At 46.2% G+C, this 17,149-nt stretch overlaps 2 protein-coding genes across 8 annotated transcripts in view; one reads left to right on the top strand and one right to left on the bottom strand.

Annotated features, from left to right (window-relative positions):
- Ctbp2 (C-terminal binding protein 2) overlaps positions 1 to 12,200 on the top strand; it is a 133,666-nt gene extending 121,466 nt beyond the window's left edge. For all 6 annotated transcript variants that reach the window (XM_041666996.1, XM_041667000.1, XM_041666997.1 and 3 more), the window contains 6 exons: positions 2,220 to 2,426; positions 7,133 to 7,347; positions 7,705 to 7,835; positions 8,310 to 8,437; positions 8,817 to 8,934; positions 10,852 to 12,200. In XM_041666996.1, the coding sequence (XP_041522930.1) occupies positions 2,220 to 2,426; positions 7,133 to 7,347; positions 7,705 to 7,835; positions 8,310 to 8,437; positions 8,817 to 8,934; positions 10,852 to 11,032 (980 nt within the window). In that variant the 3' untranslated portion in view covers positions 11,033 to 12,200. The remainder of the gene's footprint in view (positions 1 to 2,219; positions 2,427 to 7,132; positions 7,348 to 7,704; positions 7,836 to 8,309; positions 8,438 to 8,816; positions 8,935 to 10,851) is intronic.
- A 1,934-nt stretch (positions 12,201 to 14,134) lies between these two features.
- Positions 14,135 to 17,149, bottom strand: part of Zranb1 (zinc finger RANBP2-type containing 1) — a 54,816-nt gene continuing 51,801 nt past the window's right edge. For both annotated transcript variants that reach the window (XM_041666993.1, XM_041666995.1), the window contains 3 exons: positions 16,676 to 16,805; positions 16,270 to 16,499; positions 14,135 to 15,362 (listed from right to left, as the gene is read on the bottom strand). In XM_041666993.1, the coding sequence (XP_041522927.1) occupies positions 15,144 to 15,362; positions 16,270 to 16,499; positions 16,676 to 16,805 (579 nt within the window). In that variant the 3' untranslated portion in view covers positions 14,135 to 15,143. The remainder of the gene's footprint in view (positions 15,363 to 16,269; positions 16,500 to 16,675; positions 16,806 to 17,149) is intronic.

The raw sequence follows: 17,149 nt of genomic DNA on the forward strand, positions 1-17,149 counted from the left end.
CAATGCCTCACACAGTCCTCTCTGCAGCAGGCCTGAAGCTAGACTTGACAGCTCTGCCCATCGCCCGGGGATATGCCCACCATGCTGGCTGCTGAGGCAGCCCTGATACGATCTGACTTCCCTTCACAGTCTGAGCCCGCAGCTCTGAGAGAGGTGGGCGCTCGTTCTAGTTTTCAGTTTCTTTTCATTTAGGGCAGCAGTTACGGGCCTGAGCCCCAGAGTAAGAAAGGGGCAAAGGAAGCTGTACCCTGGCAGTACCAGTCTGTCTACGGTGTATTTGTGGGACAGCCTTACAGGGGAAAGTAGACATCTCAGGTAAAAGAAAAGCAGTCAAATTCAGTCCAGGCTTTTCTTAAGGGTCCTGGGTGATGGTGGCTTCCTATGCCCCCAGCCTGGCCAGCCATGTTCATTGCTAGTTGCAGCTCCTCTGAGCCCCTCTTTGGCAGCAAAGAAACTTGGGGTGACAGATGTAAGACCACATACTTGAGTTTAATAATTAAAAAATAAACACGACCCCGTGTGGTGATGTGCACCTTTAATCCCAGCATGGGGGAGGAAAAGGCAGGCGGATCTCTTGAGGTCACCCTGGTCTGCATAACAAGTTTGAGGCTAACCTTAGCTCTTAGTGAGACACTGTCTTTATAAAGAGAAAAGTTTTGGAGACATGAACTGGGTGGTGGTGTCGCACACCTTTTATCCCAGCACTCTGGGAGGTAGAAGCAGGTGGGTCTCTGTGAGTTCAAGGCCAGGGCTGTTGCAAAGAGAAACCCTAGAAAACAAACACACACACAAGCAAAAACAAATATATATTTAGTCAGGAGTAAAGCTGAATTCACGGAGTTAGGAAGACACACGGCTGTCTAGTCCATGGCCCCTCACACATAGTTTCTCTCCGTGGTCAGCCCCTCTTCTCGAGCCCAAGAAACAGACTGCCTGGGGCCAGAAAGAAAGGAGCCTTTTCTCAGAGTGCTATGGCCCAGCGCTTTGAAAAGTGCAAACGGGACGTGAGTGTGAGCACTGCCTGTCACTGTCGTGGTCCGCTGGGATTGGGTGGCTGCTCAGAAGACAGCTGCTAGAGAATGGCCCTTCCTTTATCTCTAAGTATATATGGCCCCTATCAGTCAGGCAGCAAGGATGACCAGATCATGCTGTCTGTTCTCCTGTGAGGCAGCCACTCGTCGCTGGACCCCAGGGCAGCCATGGTAGTGGGGTAAGACTTAACACCACAGATCTAAGGCTATTTAGGGGACTATCGATCTCTTCCCTGTCTAGCTGATTATCGTCCTATTCCCCAGTTTTGGAAAGCTAACTGAACCTGAGGCCACCCTGAAGGTAGCTGCACCTTGCTGTCCAGCTGGCACCTGTAGCAACAGGATGGCCAATGCCTGCCCCACTGCTTAGAGAGCTCCGTGTCTGGTAGATCCAGGCCACTCTTGAGCCTGCTTAGGGCTTTGCATTCTTCTCAAGGCCTCTGCTTTCTCCTAAGAACTGGGCCCTCCACTTGGCCTGAAGAGTGGCAGGAAAGCTGCTATCCTTTCTCAGTACCCCCAGTGCCCACACCCCTCCTGACCCCCTCCTGACGGCTCAGGTTTGTTCTCTGAGGAGTAGAAGGTGGCCTCAGCCGCCCTCAGGCCAAAGGCTCATTAGCAAGTTCTCCTAGTTGCCTGTTTTCTGCCAGAATCCAATAAACCATGAGCTTTAAGGACCGTGGATGACTATAAAATTGAGGTCCTCCTGCCTCCAGCCTTCAGAGTTAGGGTTAGCGGTATGTGTCAGCATGTTTGCCTTGTGTGTGTGAACAGTTAATAGTGAGTAGGGTGTTAGTGTTTACGTTAGGGTGTATAAGGTGCAACCAGTTTCTGACCCATACAGCTCCAGAGTGAGCCTGGAAAAGAGTCTGGGGTTCCGGTTCCTCCACCCTTCAGTCCTGCCAGGGTAGAGATGGGGCTGAAGCACCCACCGGCTTTCTGCCTGCTGCAGGGCTCTTTGGGCCTCACACCAGGGCTGGAAAGAAGGGGAGCTGGACTGCTGTGAGCTAAGACTTAAACCTAAAAGCCGTGTTGGGTCTGGGTTTAGTGGCGAGGGCTCCTGAGCATGAGAGATGACCTCCAGAACCCTTGCCCCAGCCCTGGATCCTGGCGTACTTCTCCATTTCTAAGCTGGGGCCTTGGGAATCCCAGAGCTTTGCTCATCTCTGGACCTGGCCATTGCCCTTTCAGGGATCGCTGTTTGCAACATCCCGTCTGCTGCAGTGGAGGAGACAGCTGATTCCACCGTCTGCCACATCCTCAATCTGTATCGGCGGAACACGTGGCTGTACCAAGCCCTACGAGAAGGCACACGGGTACAAAGTGTGGAACAGATCCGTGAGGTTGCTTCAGGAGCTGCTCGCATCCGAGGGGAAACACTGGGCCTCATCGGCTTTGGTATGTGCCTCTTGAGACGGATGTGGAGCGTGCGGGGTAGGGGTGGGCGGCAGGGTTCGAGAAGAATCAGAGAACTTGCCAGAGGTGAGATCTGGGCCTGTTCTACAAGAGTGTGTCTGTTGCTGGCCCGTGGCACAGCAGGAGTGCACCTGTCCCGGGGAAGGTGTGCACTTGGGAAACCTTGAGGCAGAGGAAGGGTTTGGCTGTATACTGTGTCACTCACTAGTGGTTGAGCCGGCAACCTGGGTCATAGGTCCTGAAGGCTCTCGAATACAGATGCCACCCCACAGCAGTAACGTGAAGTCACTTAAAGATTCAAGCCTGAGGGTAATGCCGGGCTGTGGGCTTGGAAATCTCTTGTGAGAATGGGACGTGATCTTTCCAACCTGGTCGTTGCCATGGAGATACTTGAGCAGAGGCCCTGGGAGTCTCCAGCAAGTGTGGTAAGGGATCAAGGAAAGTTTAAGGGGTGATAGACACGGGCTTAGGAGGAAGACATGAGCTACTGCTGTTATCCACACGGGCTCCAATAGAACCCCTAGCTGGACCACTTAACTAATGCCATCACCTTCAGGGAACTGTTTGACTTCTCTGCCTCCATTTCTGGCTCTATAACTAGAGCATGCGGTGGGAGCAGGGGATACATGTTTGCTGCCTCTTGAGACTCAAAGGCCCCATGAGGAGCACATGGGATAGTTCGATTCTGGCTTCTAGAAACTTTCCCAATTTGCGTCACCTTTAGCTCAGAGCTGACTGAGTGAGGGTCGGGGCTTCAGAGAGGCGGTTTGGAAAGAGCAAGAATTTGTTGGGTGACTCCAGGGTTGTTCATCATGCTGCAGACCACCCACCTCTGGGGCAGGCAGAGTCTGAGTTCAAGTGATCAGATGCTGGGGGCGCCTCCATGGTGTTTTCACGTGGTGTTCCACTTCAGAAATGCAGGCACTGTGTATGAACACTACAACACCCTCTGCTGGTACCCGCCTGTGCTTCTTGGGACCTGGGATAGTCTCTGATCAGGCAGCCAACAGGTGGGAACCTTCCCCCCCCCCCCATTCTAGGGCCTTCAGATAGGCCCATCGCATGCACGTTCTGCTTAAATGCAGTTGGGCTGAGTGCTATGTTTATACTTTCCCATGCCCTCCTACTGGCTCCCCTGCCTTCATGGCTGCTGTAGTCTCTTTGGCTGCCTGCACAGGTCTAAGGCTGCTTGCCCATCCCCCCACCTCCCCAACTGTAGTGGACAGACAGGAGGAAGGCTGTTTGCAGCTGACCATAGCTGCTGCCAGCCTGGTGGGGACCAAGAACATCCTTCATAGCTCTGTTGAAAAGCAGGGGAGCCTCAGGGGAGCCCGAAGCTGGGACTGAACAGAGGGCTCTTAGGCTGCTTACCACATTGAAAAAAAGTGTCAAGATATTTGTCTGTCACTGATTGCTTTTGTTTTTAATTTAGCATACAAGGGTTTAGGTGTGGCACTGAAAGAAAAGTGTTTATTAAAGTCCGGAACATTTCACACCGTGTCACTTTTGCACAGGGGCCACACTTGTCTGCGCGGACTGCTGTTTTATATGTGGTCCGTGCCCTTGGGCTTTTCATCTACGGGGACTGGGATGTTGGTGGCATTTTAGGCGAAAGCGCTCTGGGTCAAGGTAGAAGGCAGTGAGAAGTTGTGTGTGATTGATGAACACACTCCCACCAAGAATGGCTGAGTCAGCATGGTGTTGCTGCTCCAGGTACCTTTGCCACCTCCTGTGGCCTTGGACCCTCACAGGCTTCGGATCCCAGTATGTCGGAGGCTGCACTCCCAGTTAGAAGGACTCATTTATCCGATTGGGTATGGGCCACATGATGGGGTCCTCAATCCCTGTCAAGGATGTCACTGAATCCGTCAATGCCACGCTCCCTGCCTCCTCCCACTGTCCCGTCCTGCTTGCTCCTCTGCCACAGATACACGTGGCTAGACCAGCTCCTGGTCAGCTGTGTCCTCTGTGACATTAAGGGAGATGACATTGACACCGCAGCTGTCCCTCTCTGTCAGAGTGGCCTCGTTAGAGCACACATCACAGAAAGAGAAGGCTTCCAGACTAAACATAAACGTGCATCTTCCCTTCTAACCTTCCTCATTTTCAAAACATTTTATGTGGGTTTTATTATGTGGGTGTGTACCTCCCACGGAGTATACTTCACCCACTGAGCTGTCCCACCAAACCCTGCCCACATATCTGAATGGGTTTTGTTGTTTTTGATTCTGGTTTTGTTTTTTATTTTTTGTTTTTGTTTTTCAAGACAGGGTTTCATTGTAGCTTTGGGGCCTGTCCTGGAACTGGCGCTAGCCTTGAACTCACACAGATCCACCTGCCTCTGCATCCTAATGTGTGTTGTACCACCCAGCTTGGTTTTAGGTTTTGAGAAAGGGTTTCTCTGATTAGCTTTGGAGCCTACTCTGAACTTGAGTAGCTGGCCTTGAACTCACAGAGCTCCACCTGCCTCTGCTGGGATTAAAGGTGTGCGCCACCACAACCTGACTTGTTTTTGTTGTTTTTGAGACAGCGCCTAGCTCTTTCTGTCCTTGGCATTTCCTCTGTAGACCAGGCTGGCCTTAAATTTAGAGATCCGCTTGCTTCTGCCTTCCAGGTGCAGGGATTAAAGGTATGCACCCTGCACCTGACTTGAACAGCGTTTTAGATAAGTTATACTTTGTAGTCTGCCTAGTTGAATTCCAATCCAACATCCCTCAAACCATTTTGTTTCTGAGAAGAAGAAAAAACTGTCATAAAACAGGAGCTGGGATCAGTGACTTTGAGCAAAAGAATGGCCACTGTGGGGTTCCTTTCCTGTCTTGCTGTCCTTTATAATACGGAGAGTCCTGGACCCTGTGCTGAGGCTGGGCTTCAGAGTCCGTCAGGCCTTAGGGCAATGGTGTTTAGACCGTCGTACCCCGTAAAGGCAATCCAGCAGACTTTAGGCTAAAACATTTACGTTCACATTCTGAGAGCATCAAGGAAGGACAGGCATGTTCAGAAGCCTGCCACATAGACAAACATGAGAGAAATAACAGGACCGGGAGCATATTGGTGGTGTCTGGACCTGAGGAAAGGGCACATGACATCCATGAGAACATTCTAACTGGGTATTGGTTTGAAAATGTCCATGGTACTTAAGGCTCAACAGCTAAGGGTGTGTGCTGCTCCTTCAGAGGAGAGGGCCCAGGTGTGGCTCCCAGCACTGACACTAGGCAGCTCACGATACCTCTAACTTCAGCTCCAGGGAGGCTTTTCTCAATTGAGGCTCCCCCCCTTCAGATAACTCCAGCCTATATCAAGTTGCCATGAGACTAGCCAGCACAAGTGACCCACTCCACTGCTGCCTCTGTCCTTGGTGGCTCTCCCATGGTATTGGCATCTCCAGAACGCTGGGGTCTTCTGCTGCAGCTGGGCTTTCACCGACAGTCTCTCGTAGTCTCACTTCACGGTGCCAAACCTCAACTTCTCTGCATGACCCCTGCAGCCCATGAGCCTTCACCTGCCCCTGAGGCTGCACCTTCAGCAATGGCTGCTCACAGTGCCAAGTCTAAACTGCCAGTGTGAGATACAACCCCAGCCACTTCTAGAACACAGCTTCTATGTGCTGGCTCGTAGGAAACACTTCCCAGATTTCACCTTGAGGATGCTGGTCTCAACCACCACTCATTTCTTAGCTGTAGGTAACCAGCATCAGTTTTCCCGGCAAAGCAAAGGTTTCACGTCAGTGATTTCTTGTTCCTCACAGCTGACTTCATTCCAAATAGCAAACAGCCCTGACAAAGCCAGGTCTCCGTCATCTGCACTGCTCTCAGAGATCCCCTTGCCTCAGGTGTGCATGACCACTGCCAGGCTCCTCACTCTCAACATTATCTCCCAAGCTCCTACAAAATGGCTCACTGAGTTCTCAACAGTCGATGGTTTTTCTAACCCAAACTTCCAAAGTCCATCCATAGTCCTCCCCAAAACAATATGGTCAGTTCTGTCGCAACAGTCCTGCACTGTCCTGGTACCAGCCTGTCCTATTTAGGACTCCCGTTGATGTGACAAAACCACGACCAAAAAACAAGTTGGGGAGTAAAGATAGGGCTTAGAAATCAGGGCAGGAGGCAGGAGATGATTCGGGGGCTATGAAGTCGTCCTGCTTACTGGCATCTCACCCTGCACTACCTGCCCAGGGATGGGACCACCCACAATGTGCTGGGTCCTCCCCCATCAATCACTAATGAAGAAAATACTTTACAGTTGGATCTTAATGGAGGCATTTTCTCAATTGAAATGTTCCCTCCCTTTAGATAACTCTAGCTTGTGTCAAGTTAACATAAGACTAGCTGGAACAGACAGACATAATTCAAAAAAATATTTATTTATTATGTATACAATGTTCTGTCTGTGTGTATGCCTGCAGGCCAGAAGAGGGCACCAGATCTCATTACAGATGGTTATGAGCCACCATGTGGTTGCTGGGAATTGAACTCAGGACCTTTGGAAGAGCAGGCAATGCTCTTAACCGCTGAGCCATCTCTCCAGCCCCCTCAAAAAAATACTTTTTAAAAGCCACCTTGGCATGGAAACTTGGTAGCACTTGCCCAGCAAGGACAATAATATCTCAGGTTGCTGGGTAGAGTAGGGGGACAGCACACAGGATCTGCAGGCCTTACTCAACCGAATATTCTGTTTCTGCACAGGTCGCACGGGGCAGGCAGTTGCTGTTCGAGCCAAAGCCTTTGGATTCAGCGTCATATTTTATGACCCCTACTTACAGGATGGGATAGAGCGGTCTCTGGGCGTGCAAAGGGTCTACACCCTGCAGGACTTGCTGTATCAGAGCGACTGTGTCTCCCTGCACTGCAACCTGAATGAGCATAACCACCACCTCATCAACGACTTCACTATTAAGCAGGTAACCAGAAAGCAGATTTGTCGGACCCAGCTTACACTCTGACAGAGTTTGCCAGCACCTGCCTTGGGTACAGGAAGGGATGGACGCAGGTTCATGGGCACAGTGGTGTGCAGAGAGAAGTATCCTTGGGACAAAGCAGAAATGGGGGCTATGGCCCAGCTGGGCTCCCATCCATCCCTTCAGGCAGCCAAATGACTTGACTGGGAGCTCCAACCTTCCATCCCCATAGCCCCGTGAAGGGAAGCCTCCTGGCCTCCATTTCTTCCAGCCCCGTTCCTTGAACTGCCTCTCATACATTTATTTTAAGCCTCCGTTTCAGAGATTCCCACCGTCTGACCAGTTCCTTTACTTCCGCAGATGAGGCAAGGAGCATTCCTTGTGAACGCAGCCCGGGGAGGTCTGGTGGATGAGAAAGCCTTAGCTCAGGCCCTCAAAGAGGGAAGGATACGAGGAGCAGCTCTCGATGTGCACGAATCTGAGCCCTTCAGGTATGTGTGGCTGTGTATGCTTCTAGCTTCCTACTAGGAACCCGGCCCAATGCTTGGAATTGGCGCAGTTTGCAGCACAAGTAACCTGGGTAGGGAATTCTGCAAGTGATGCGTAGTGGACTCACTGTCGAGATGCGGCAATGTTGTGAAAAGATCCCCAGAGGACATTAGCGAGGGTTGAGGCAAAAGAGCAAGATGGCGGTGTCTTTGATCTGTAGACCAAACTGGAGTGTTCATTCTGACTGGAAGGGATCCTAAAGTGGCTTTTTTTTTTTTCCTGTCTGGCACACCTGCTCTCATAGTTGTGACTTGTTCAGCAATTCCCTTTGTAATGAAATCTGACACAGGCCTCCCTGCTCTCTGCTGACTGACATACACAGCTCCTGTTCCGAATGGCCTCAGGGCCTCCCATAATGAGTAGTAATTGTATTAAACTTCTCCCGTTTTTTACTAAATACATTTCCATTCACCCAGCTTCGCTCAGGGCCCATTGAAAGATGCACCAAATCTCATCTGCACGCCACACACAGCCTGGTACAGTGAACAAGCATCACTAGAGATGAGGGAAGCAGCTGCCACTGAGATCCGCCGAGCAATCACAGGTGAGCAGCCTCCACCCCCTCTTAATATGGTGCCGTTGTCTCTAGTCCTGCTGGGTAAAAGTATCAGCTGAATTAGTTTTTATATGAACTAAGAGCTAAACTTCAAAGAGGAATCCAGCTCCTCAATTACAGGGGGTAGCAGAAGACAGACAGGAAGAAGGCCCTTTTAGTGGCTTGGGCAGAAACCACTAAGTAGGAAAGTCTTGTGGCTTTAAATATATGTATAGCTCGAGCTGCTAAAGGAGCTAAACTGAGTTCAGTCACAAGAATTCCCACAGAGTTGTCCTCTGACTGCCAGGCATGTGCCATGGCGTGCACAAAACACTGAACACATGCTTGTAAAACAATGCTATAATTAATCATAACCCGCTTACTCCAGGTCGCATCCCAGAAAGCTTGAGAAACTGTGTCAACAAAGAATTCTTCGTTACTTCAGCTCCTTGGTCAGTCATTGACCAGCAAGCAATTCATCCCGAGCTCAATGGTGCCACATACAGGTAAGAAGGAGAACTGGCGTTCCTGGGCCTAGTAGCATCACGTCTGTCTTTAGGGAGAAAAGGAAGCAAGAATAGCCCAGACCTGGGTAGTTGATGTAACCTGGGTCCTTAGATTAGCCCTTCCAGTGTATACTGTATTCTGTTTTCAGTACCTTAAATCCCTGGAATGAATGACTTCTCCAGGGTGTTTTGCAGGGAGGAGCTGCTTTTTGTTAGGTCTGGTTTTTGAAACAGTATGCTTGTGTTACCCAAACTGGCTTCAAACCTGTGACTTTCCTTCCTTAGCCTCCTGGGTGTTGGGATTATATGTGCACTCACAGCCCCATGACCAGCCCAGCAAACTCCACGCAGAAAGTATACACGAGAAGCTCCATAGTAGTTGTCTAGAGTTTAAGGTGATAACCCCACGAAAGCCCCCTGCAAACTGAGCTTCCTTTTGAATAATGATACCAAGTCTGAAGGAAACTGCTTTCGGGTTTGATTCTTCTGACCAAAGAAAACATAATATGGAACAGGTACCCTTAAAGGAAGCAACAGTGTCATTTGTGGGATTTCCCAGGATTGCCCTTCTAGGGAAATGAACTCCACTGATCGTAGAAGGGAAAGAAGTTACAGCCTGCCTCTGTGAACATTTGGCAACATTTCCATCTGGAGCCAAATGATCCTTTATCATGGCTGATCTCTATGCACTGTAATGTTGAGTCCCACTTCCAACCAGAACAGCTAGAAATATGGCAGACATTGTCGCCTGTTCCCTGTTCTATTCCTAGTACTTGAACAAGTTAGGGAAAGACAGGATCTGGTTTACATAAATGTAAGAAAGCTCTGAAGAAGCTATGTATATGCGCATAGATCTCATGGATCTCTATATTCGTCTATCTCAGGGAGTTTCGTTGTTTTGTGGCATAGTCCCACTCTAATCCAGGTCAGCCTCATGAAAACCTCATGTGCCCCTGCCTTGAGTCTGGTGAGCCACCAGCCCAGGACACTCTTAGCTTCTGACCTCACATGGACTTGGTGCACATTACAGTACCATGAACCCTTGTTCATTCATGTTCGTGCGTATCCCTAAGAACCACTCTCAATTCTTTTAACTAGTGAGACTTTTTGGCCCTCTAGAATCTTCCATGTATGGCAAAGGGTCAGAGATTAGAAGGCTCTTAACAAAGGCCTGGAGAAGTGTGAGATGCCATCCTTGTTTCCTCAGTTACTCAAGGATGGGTCTCCAGAGTTTGTGTTCACATTGTACCTGTAAGCGTGCTCTGTGTGCAGCTCATCCTCGTGCCTCATGCCTGCACATTCAGAGAGGCACAGGACCAGACAGCCTTGGGAGCCACTGTCTTGTGACTTCAACCATCCATCAGTTTCTTCAGTGGCTAACAAACCACATGGTTTTCTCAGTTCTGGAAGCAGAAGTCTGAGGAAAAGCCATGGCGGTTGTAGAGGAGACAGACTGGCCATACTCCCATTTACTATAGAGATGAGGACTTAGGAGTTTAGGGAGAAAGCAAATCTTTAGCCCGTAGAACTTGGAGAACTTTGTAAAATCTGCAGGGAAATCAATCATGGTTACCTCACTTGACTGGCATTTCCCAAAATGCGACCTTGAGTCCAACCTATACAGAGAGTTTTGGTATTTCTAGGTTTTTGTTGTTTTAAACAGAATCCACAAATGTTAGTAATTAGTATGTGCAGATACCTTCCCGTGGTCTAAACGCCGCAAAACCAACCCAGCTGTGATTAAAACAGTTTTTAAAATTAACTAGGTTCTACAGTTCTATAAAAAACCTAGTTTGACCTTACTTTGGGGTAAGGACTAACAAACGTTTGTGTGATATCTGATTGGAAGTGGGGAGAGGCTAAGAATTTTGGTAAATCTAGCCCGGACTTAAGGCCTTGTTTCCCTGTGCCCCTCAGGTATCCACCAGGCATCGTTGGGGTGGCTCCAGGAGGGCTTCCTGCAGCAATGGAAGGGATCATCCCTGGAGGCATCCCGGTGACTCACAACCTCCCCACAGTGGCACATCCTTCCCAAGCTCCCTCCCCCAATCAGCCCACAAAACATGGGGACAATCGAGAGCACCCCAACGAGCAATAGCAGAGAATGCTGAAGTAATCAATCAGATAAACTTGGGACCAAGAGACAGTAGCAAACAGATTAACTAAGGAAAGGAATTTGGCGGTCTTTAAAACTGATCCTGGACATCACTGATACAGTGTTAAAGCTACAAGAGCTAGAATACTGAAGATGGTATCTGCTTCTGGAAGTGTGGAAAGACTAGGACGTGACTTATTAACGACCAACTTCTGTTATTGTGTGTTAAGTTTTTCATCTGTGCATCAAATCACAAAGAATAAATAGAGCTTTCCTTCATCAGTTCCTTGGGCACAGCAAGTCCTGAGCAACTTGCTCTTGATGTTGCATCAAAAGCTCGAAATTAATAAAAAAAAAATTGAGAGGAATTCCCCATCAAGACTAGTCCCTTTGGTCTACAGGGGCTGGTCGCCTCCTTTGCCGTAGGAAGATTAATTTTGACAAGATGGGGAGGACATTGTGTGCCTGTGCAGACATCTACATGCACAGGATTGAAGAAGTAAAAGCTCCTGTACAGAAGTGTCTCTCAACTCTGAGCAGGCAAAGCTGGTTGTGAGTTCAGTAAAACCCTCTGATGATACAAAAACAAAACAAAACAAAAAAAAAGAGGGAAAAGAACAAAAAGAAAAAAAGTATTAAGTTTCACAAGCTGTTTGTACTCAAATATATTTTCTCAGTTTCAGATCCTCAGCTATTTTATTGAGTGGAAAGTCTTGGACGAGAAGGGTTCAAGAAGAATAATGTTGCATTTCCTTATGTCTCAGGAAACACTTTTTATGGTAACTTGTCAGATTGTCTATGAACAAACCCACTTTTTTAGACATTGATAAATTCTTTTCTTCACGTGATATTTTATACAAGAACACTTCAGATGTGCTATTAGATGTGACTGATTTTAACAAATCCTATTAGATTTGTATCAGCTAGTTACATGTTCTATTCATAGTCTTTTGTGAATCATTGCCTTTTTGTTTTTAAAGATGGCCTATTTCGAGCCTTTGTATAGGTACATTCCTGTTTTTGTGACAAAAGAAAAACTTTAAAGTTGTCCCAAACAGAAAAATAATGGCTATCAGAAGTATGTTTTGTTTTAGTGTGAGTTACCGTTACTGTATTTGTTTATTGTAAAGGTGGACATTTAGCGTTCAGTGCAGTTTTCAATAAAAAGTAATTAAAATTTCTGTTAAGTCCTGACATTTAAGTACATCTCACCTATATAAAAGCCCTTGAGATGTCATCACATGGTCAATCAGCCAGTTTCCAACTCTTGTGGTGACAGTGTCTGACCTCAGAGAAGTCCAAATTAGGTAGGCTATCCTAAAGATGAGGCAGTGCTTTAGAGTGAAGTAAATTCTAGAAACTGGTTAATTTTTTCAATTTTTGACTTTAATATGCCCGAAAGTAGGATATGAGTCTTATCATCTTTTGGGGGCTTGGGGGGGGGGGGTTACAAGATAATTATCACTGTGGCCACAGACTGAGAACTTAAAAGCTAAGTCCCACAATTCCAAGTTTATACTCCCTCAAACTTCTTTTTAGGTGGGTCCTTCCCCATCCTAACTTCCCTATGAAATGACCACACGTGGAAAGCAGAAAGGTAGTAAGAACACACCCTTGACAATCATGTGTCTTGTCAAAAACATGGACGATGAAATGTGGATGAAAAAGAGGTCCCAACTGTCTACACAGCAGTATTGACCTTCTTTATGTCTGGCACAGTATGCCTAAAGGTTAGAAACAGAAGAAGTCAAATCTGAATCCATGGTGTGCCTAGGTTTTGTTTAATTAGAGCATGGTTGTTCAAACAGTCCTTAGAAATAATTATATATAAACTGACTCCAAAGAACATCAACATCAGAATAAAAACAAAGTACTGGTTTCAGCCTAGAAAAAGAACCAAAGTCCACACAGTTATAAAAGTATTACTGCTCAGAGTCAGTCTAAAGATACCTCCACCTGTCACCTAGCCACGTTTAATCTTTGACAAAATGTATACACTTTTTTGGGACAATAATTATGGCTGTTGGTTTAGTTCAAGAGCTTAACATAGCGCTGATTTTCCAAATGTGTTGGCCTCTCACAGCCAGCCAGGCTGCTACAAAAAGAAACAGCGTAAAGTCCCATTCCTGTCTTGAGCCTAAGAAATGGAGCCATCTCTTATCTTTCCCACAGGGAAGAATGTGATACCCATTAAATTATATGCGGTCAGAGTCGCTGGTCATAAATAAATAAATACAGAGGGAACTTAGGAGAGGACACTCACGAAACCACAGTACATGGGACAAGGCTCAGTCCTGAGCCTGACTCTGCACCACAAGGTTTGGGTGCAAAGCAAATCCACCCGGAGACCAGTTTTCCCCTCTGTACTCTGTTGCTTCTTCATTTGGAAGAGGAGGTTTTGCTCAACTGGATCTCTGCCTCCTGAAAATTCAGCTGTACACATGTACAGATGCTGCAGATGCTAAGTACACAGAATAGCAGCCTTCTATAGACATGGTTATCATTCACTGACCAAAATGAAAACCAAATAGTCAATTTCTAGGAAAACACTGACCACTGGAACAGTAACATTTATCATTTTTGATACCACAGTTCATTTATATGGGGTCACCGACAATGAAAACTACTTTCCCAGTTTTGGCATGCAGCATCAATGACCTTTCATCTTGGGAACACCTTATTGAATGTTCACAAGGAAAAGAACTGTCAAGACATAACAGCTTATAGGTACTTTTCTCATTTTAGTATTCCAGCAAACTGAAGGTTGTGTATACTTCAATACCATCTCATCAGAAAACAAGATTAAAGGGTTTCACAGCCTTTTCAATAAAAGGGAAGAAAAGGGGAAGTGTGTGTGTTCACTATTGTAGCAACTGCTTGCCACGTCAGTCTTAAGTGCTTAGCAGGACACTATGTGCCGTGATCCTGAGATAGGTCAGAAACGTTTACCCAGTACTAATACATACCTGAAGTGGTCAAATAAGTCCATAAGGTTTTTCTAAGATTATAGTTTTAAGTTTAAATAATGGCTACAACTAACCAACATGCAAAAAGTCTTGAACTCTACACAGAGAAATTGATGATTCAATGCATTGACCACCTTACTGCATTTAAAAATCTTTATTCTGTTTGTACTGAACTGTATTCCCAATCAGCCTAAGCAAAGGCATGCCCTTAATACAGCTTTTGCTTTAGAGCAGAGGTGACAATAAAGACAGGACAATTCTGAAGACCCTCTGCATGGCCACCTGGGAGCAGAACAGGTTTGAGTCCAAGTGACTGTCACACAATCGGACACCCAGTGGCAAGCTGAGCCTGCTCCTATTCCATCCCTCCGGGGAATAAGTGCACAAACGCACCTGCCCAGAGTCTAGTAAGAACCCCCTTTACAGGGCACTCATCCAAACAAATAAATATTTAAATAATGAATGGGGTAAATCAGGAAACTTAAACCAAAACAAGACAATTTCTATGTAAAAGTTCACTCAAAAAATTGCTAGTTTTTCTTGCAGTTTGTTCCTAAGGATTTGATTTTTATTTTATTGGGCACAACAGGAACTAAATTATTAATAAAAATAAAGGCTTGTTTATTTTTATCTTGCCGTGGATAATTTGTACAAATTTTCCAAATCTCTGAAACAATGGAAAACGGGTCTTTTACGGTGGGAGCAGAATGTCAGGTTCTAATGAGAATATTTCAACAAGGTTATCTGCCATGTGCTTTTTATGAGTGCCCATGCTGGGGAAATGTTCTCAGTAACATGAAGATGCTGGTGCACTTTTCCTAGTACACGACTTCTTACACAACCACATGCTTTACATTCATAGACAGATTTACAATTTGAAAGAAAAAGTTCTGTCAATAAAATTAGGGTTTGGTGAGGGGTTTTTTTGTTTGTAAAACAAACTGTAGTTCAACCAAAGTTGTCCATCTCCTCATGCAGGTGCACTTGTTATCTCCAGTGGGTGTTGAGCAGAAAGACACTTGGGAGCAGATCCTGCAGGGTGTGGCTCACTCCATGCTGTATATTCTGCTTAGAATACCACACTAATTTTGCAAACATCTCTTATCTGAGATGTTTTTGGTCTTTTTGCTCCTTAGGTGTGTTTCTTTTCATTCATCCTCCTCATCCTCATCTTCCTCTCCATCAGACAGGGATGTACAAGGCCGGATCTGTCTGTAGCGATCAAGCCATTTTTCTACCATTTGTGTGACCAATGGGTGGTTTCTCCTCCGAGAGCTTTTCTGCATAGCCACTAGAACTCCCCCCTCAGTCACACAGCAGTCCAACCATTCTCTGAGCAGTTTTTCTTGCTGCTCCTCATTACCTAGCTTTTAGAGGAAAGTGAAGAAAAGGCAAAGTTAACACAGCAGGTCAGATACCTGGTAGAAATAACCTGAAGATGCAGTGATAATGAAAGAGTGAACAACCGTTGCAGCCTAACTTCAACCTTTTGTTAGTCTATCATTAAAAAACAGGAGGGTTGTTTTGGTTTTTTTTGTGGTTACAATTAAATAAGGAAACAGCCTCCTCCCAAACACATTTATTTGACATGACCCTTGTAGAAAGTACCAAGAAAGGTATGAGCTTCAGACATAACAAGGTAAGTTTCCTGGGTAAATTACATTTGGGCTAGAATTGTACAAGTTATAGTCTATGATTCTTTTCCTTGGTACTGTACTGTTTTGTGGTCAGTCATTACTAGAATATAAAATAAATTTTTTAAAATGTGTGCTTTCTGGGTATTATTTTATATATCCTTACTGCCTAGTTTACACTGCTGCCTCTCCCATAGATCCCTATGTTTCTGGACTCCCTAGCTCACTCAGACGAAAGGTCATGTCTCCCTCTCATCTCCTTGCCCCATGCTTTCTCAATGCCTTAAAAAAAACAAACTCTACTGATCCCAGCACTTGGGAGACAAAGGCAGGTAGCTGGATCTCTGACATTCAAAGCCAGCCTGGTCTATAAGAGTTCCAGGATGAGCCAGGGGTACACAGAAACACTGTCTCCCACCCCACCCCCAAAATTGTAGAAGTAAAAGCCATGACATGCTCCTCCTAACTCTCTATTACAAGTCCAGTAACTAGCCTGCTGCCTTTCCAATTTTTGAACAGGTTGGTTTTAGTTTCTGACTGGTGTTTACAGAAGGAAAAAAAAAAAGCAGTTCCTATCACATTTCACACACAACTGGAAGGCACAGGAGGTTGGTTCCTGAGATGACAATATGCTACTCACCTCCTGAGCAGAAAGGAAGTGCACATGAAGAAGCTTCCTCTCACTGTCAACCAGAGGCAGAAATGTGATGGTGACATCATCATCTGTGTTGAGATTAGCACCAGCACCTCGGTTGCCATACCCATCATTCTCCATGGCAACCAAAGCAGAGAAGTGGCCCCTTGTATAGCCCAGAGCAATTGGACTTTTCCAACAAAAACTCTGTTCCCACAACAAAGGCAGATAAACTCCTAGAAAAAAAGCACAAGAGCATATGGAGCAAGTGTCTGTCTGCCACCCAACCCCCACTCCCAGTCCCACTGCTTTTGAAACCCAGGGGCTACTGTGACCCTTTTCTACATAAATGAGTGCTTTGAAGCTACAACTACAAACAAGACTACTAGAGTGCTGTTGAGGAATGGCTTACCTTGAAACCGAGTATATCCTAAAGTTTCTCCCCGGAAACTCTTATAGTATTTTACTCCATAAACTATAATTGGTCGTCTAAGAATATGTGCGAGTACAAAAATGTGTGTCTGTTCCAAACTTGCTCCGGGCTGTACAGACCACAAAAAGAAAAGACAATTTCTCTTTTTATTACCACTCCTGGAAAACTGCTATGTAAAAATCAATACTATCTCAATCCATTTCCAAGAAGAAAACCTTGTCATAGAGGTTGACTCTCCAAATTGCAAAGTCCGACGATTTTAATAGCATCCTCCGGTATCTATGCATAAGTATCATTCATATCCAAACTTAGCAACAATTATCTCAAGGTATCCCTTGCTATCCAATCCTAGATGTACTCTCCAATATCAGAAAAAGGTTCAGATAGCAAGGGACATTTCATAAAATGACATTTAAATGTACTGAGAAAGTCCTACCTACAACCAAGTTGTGA

The sequence above is a fragment of the Microtus oregoni genome, unplaced genomic scaffold (genome assembly GCF_018167655.1).
Source record: "Microtus oregoni isolate MIOR12 unplaced genomic scaffold, Mior012 000016F_ref0000370, whole genome shotgun sequence".
NCBI classification, from domain to species: Eukaryota; Metazoa; Chordata; class Mammalia; order Rodentia; family Cricetidae; genus Microtus; species Microtus oregoni.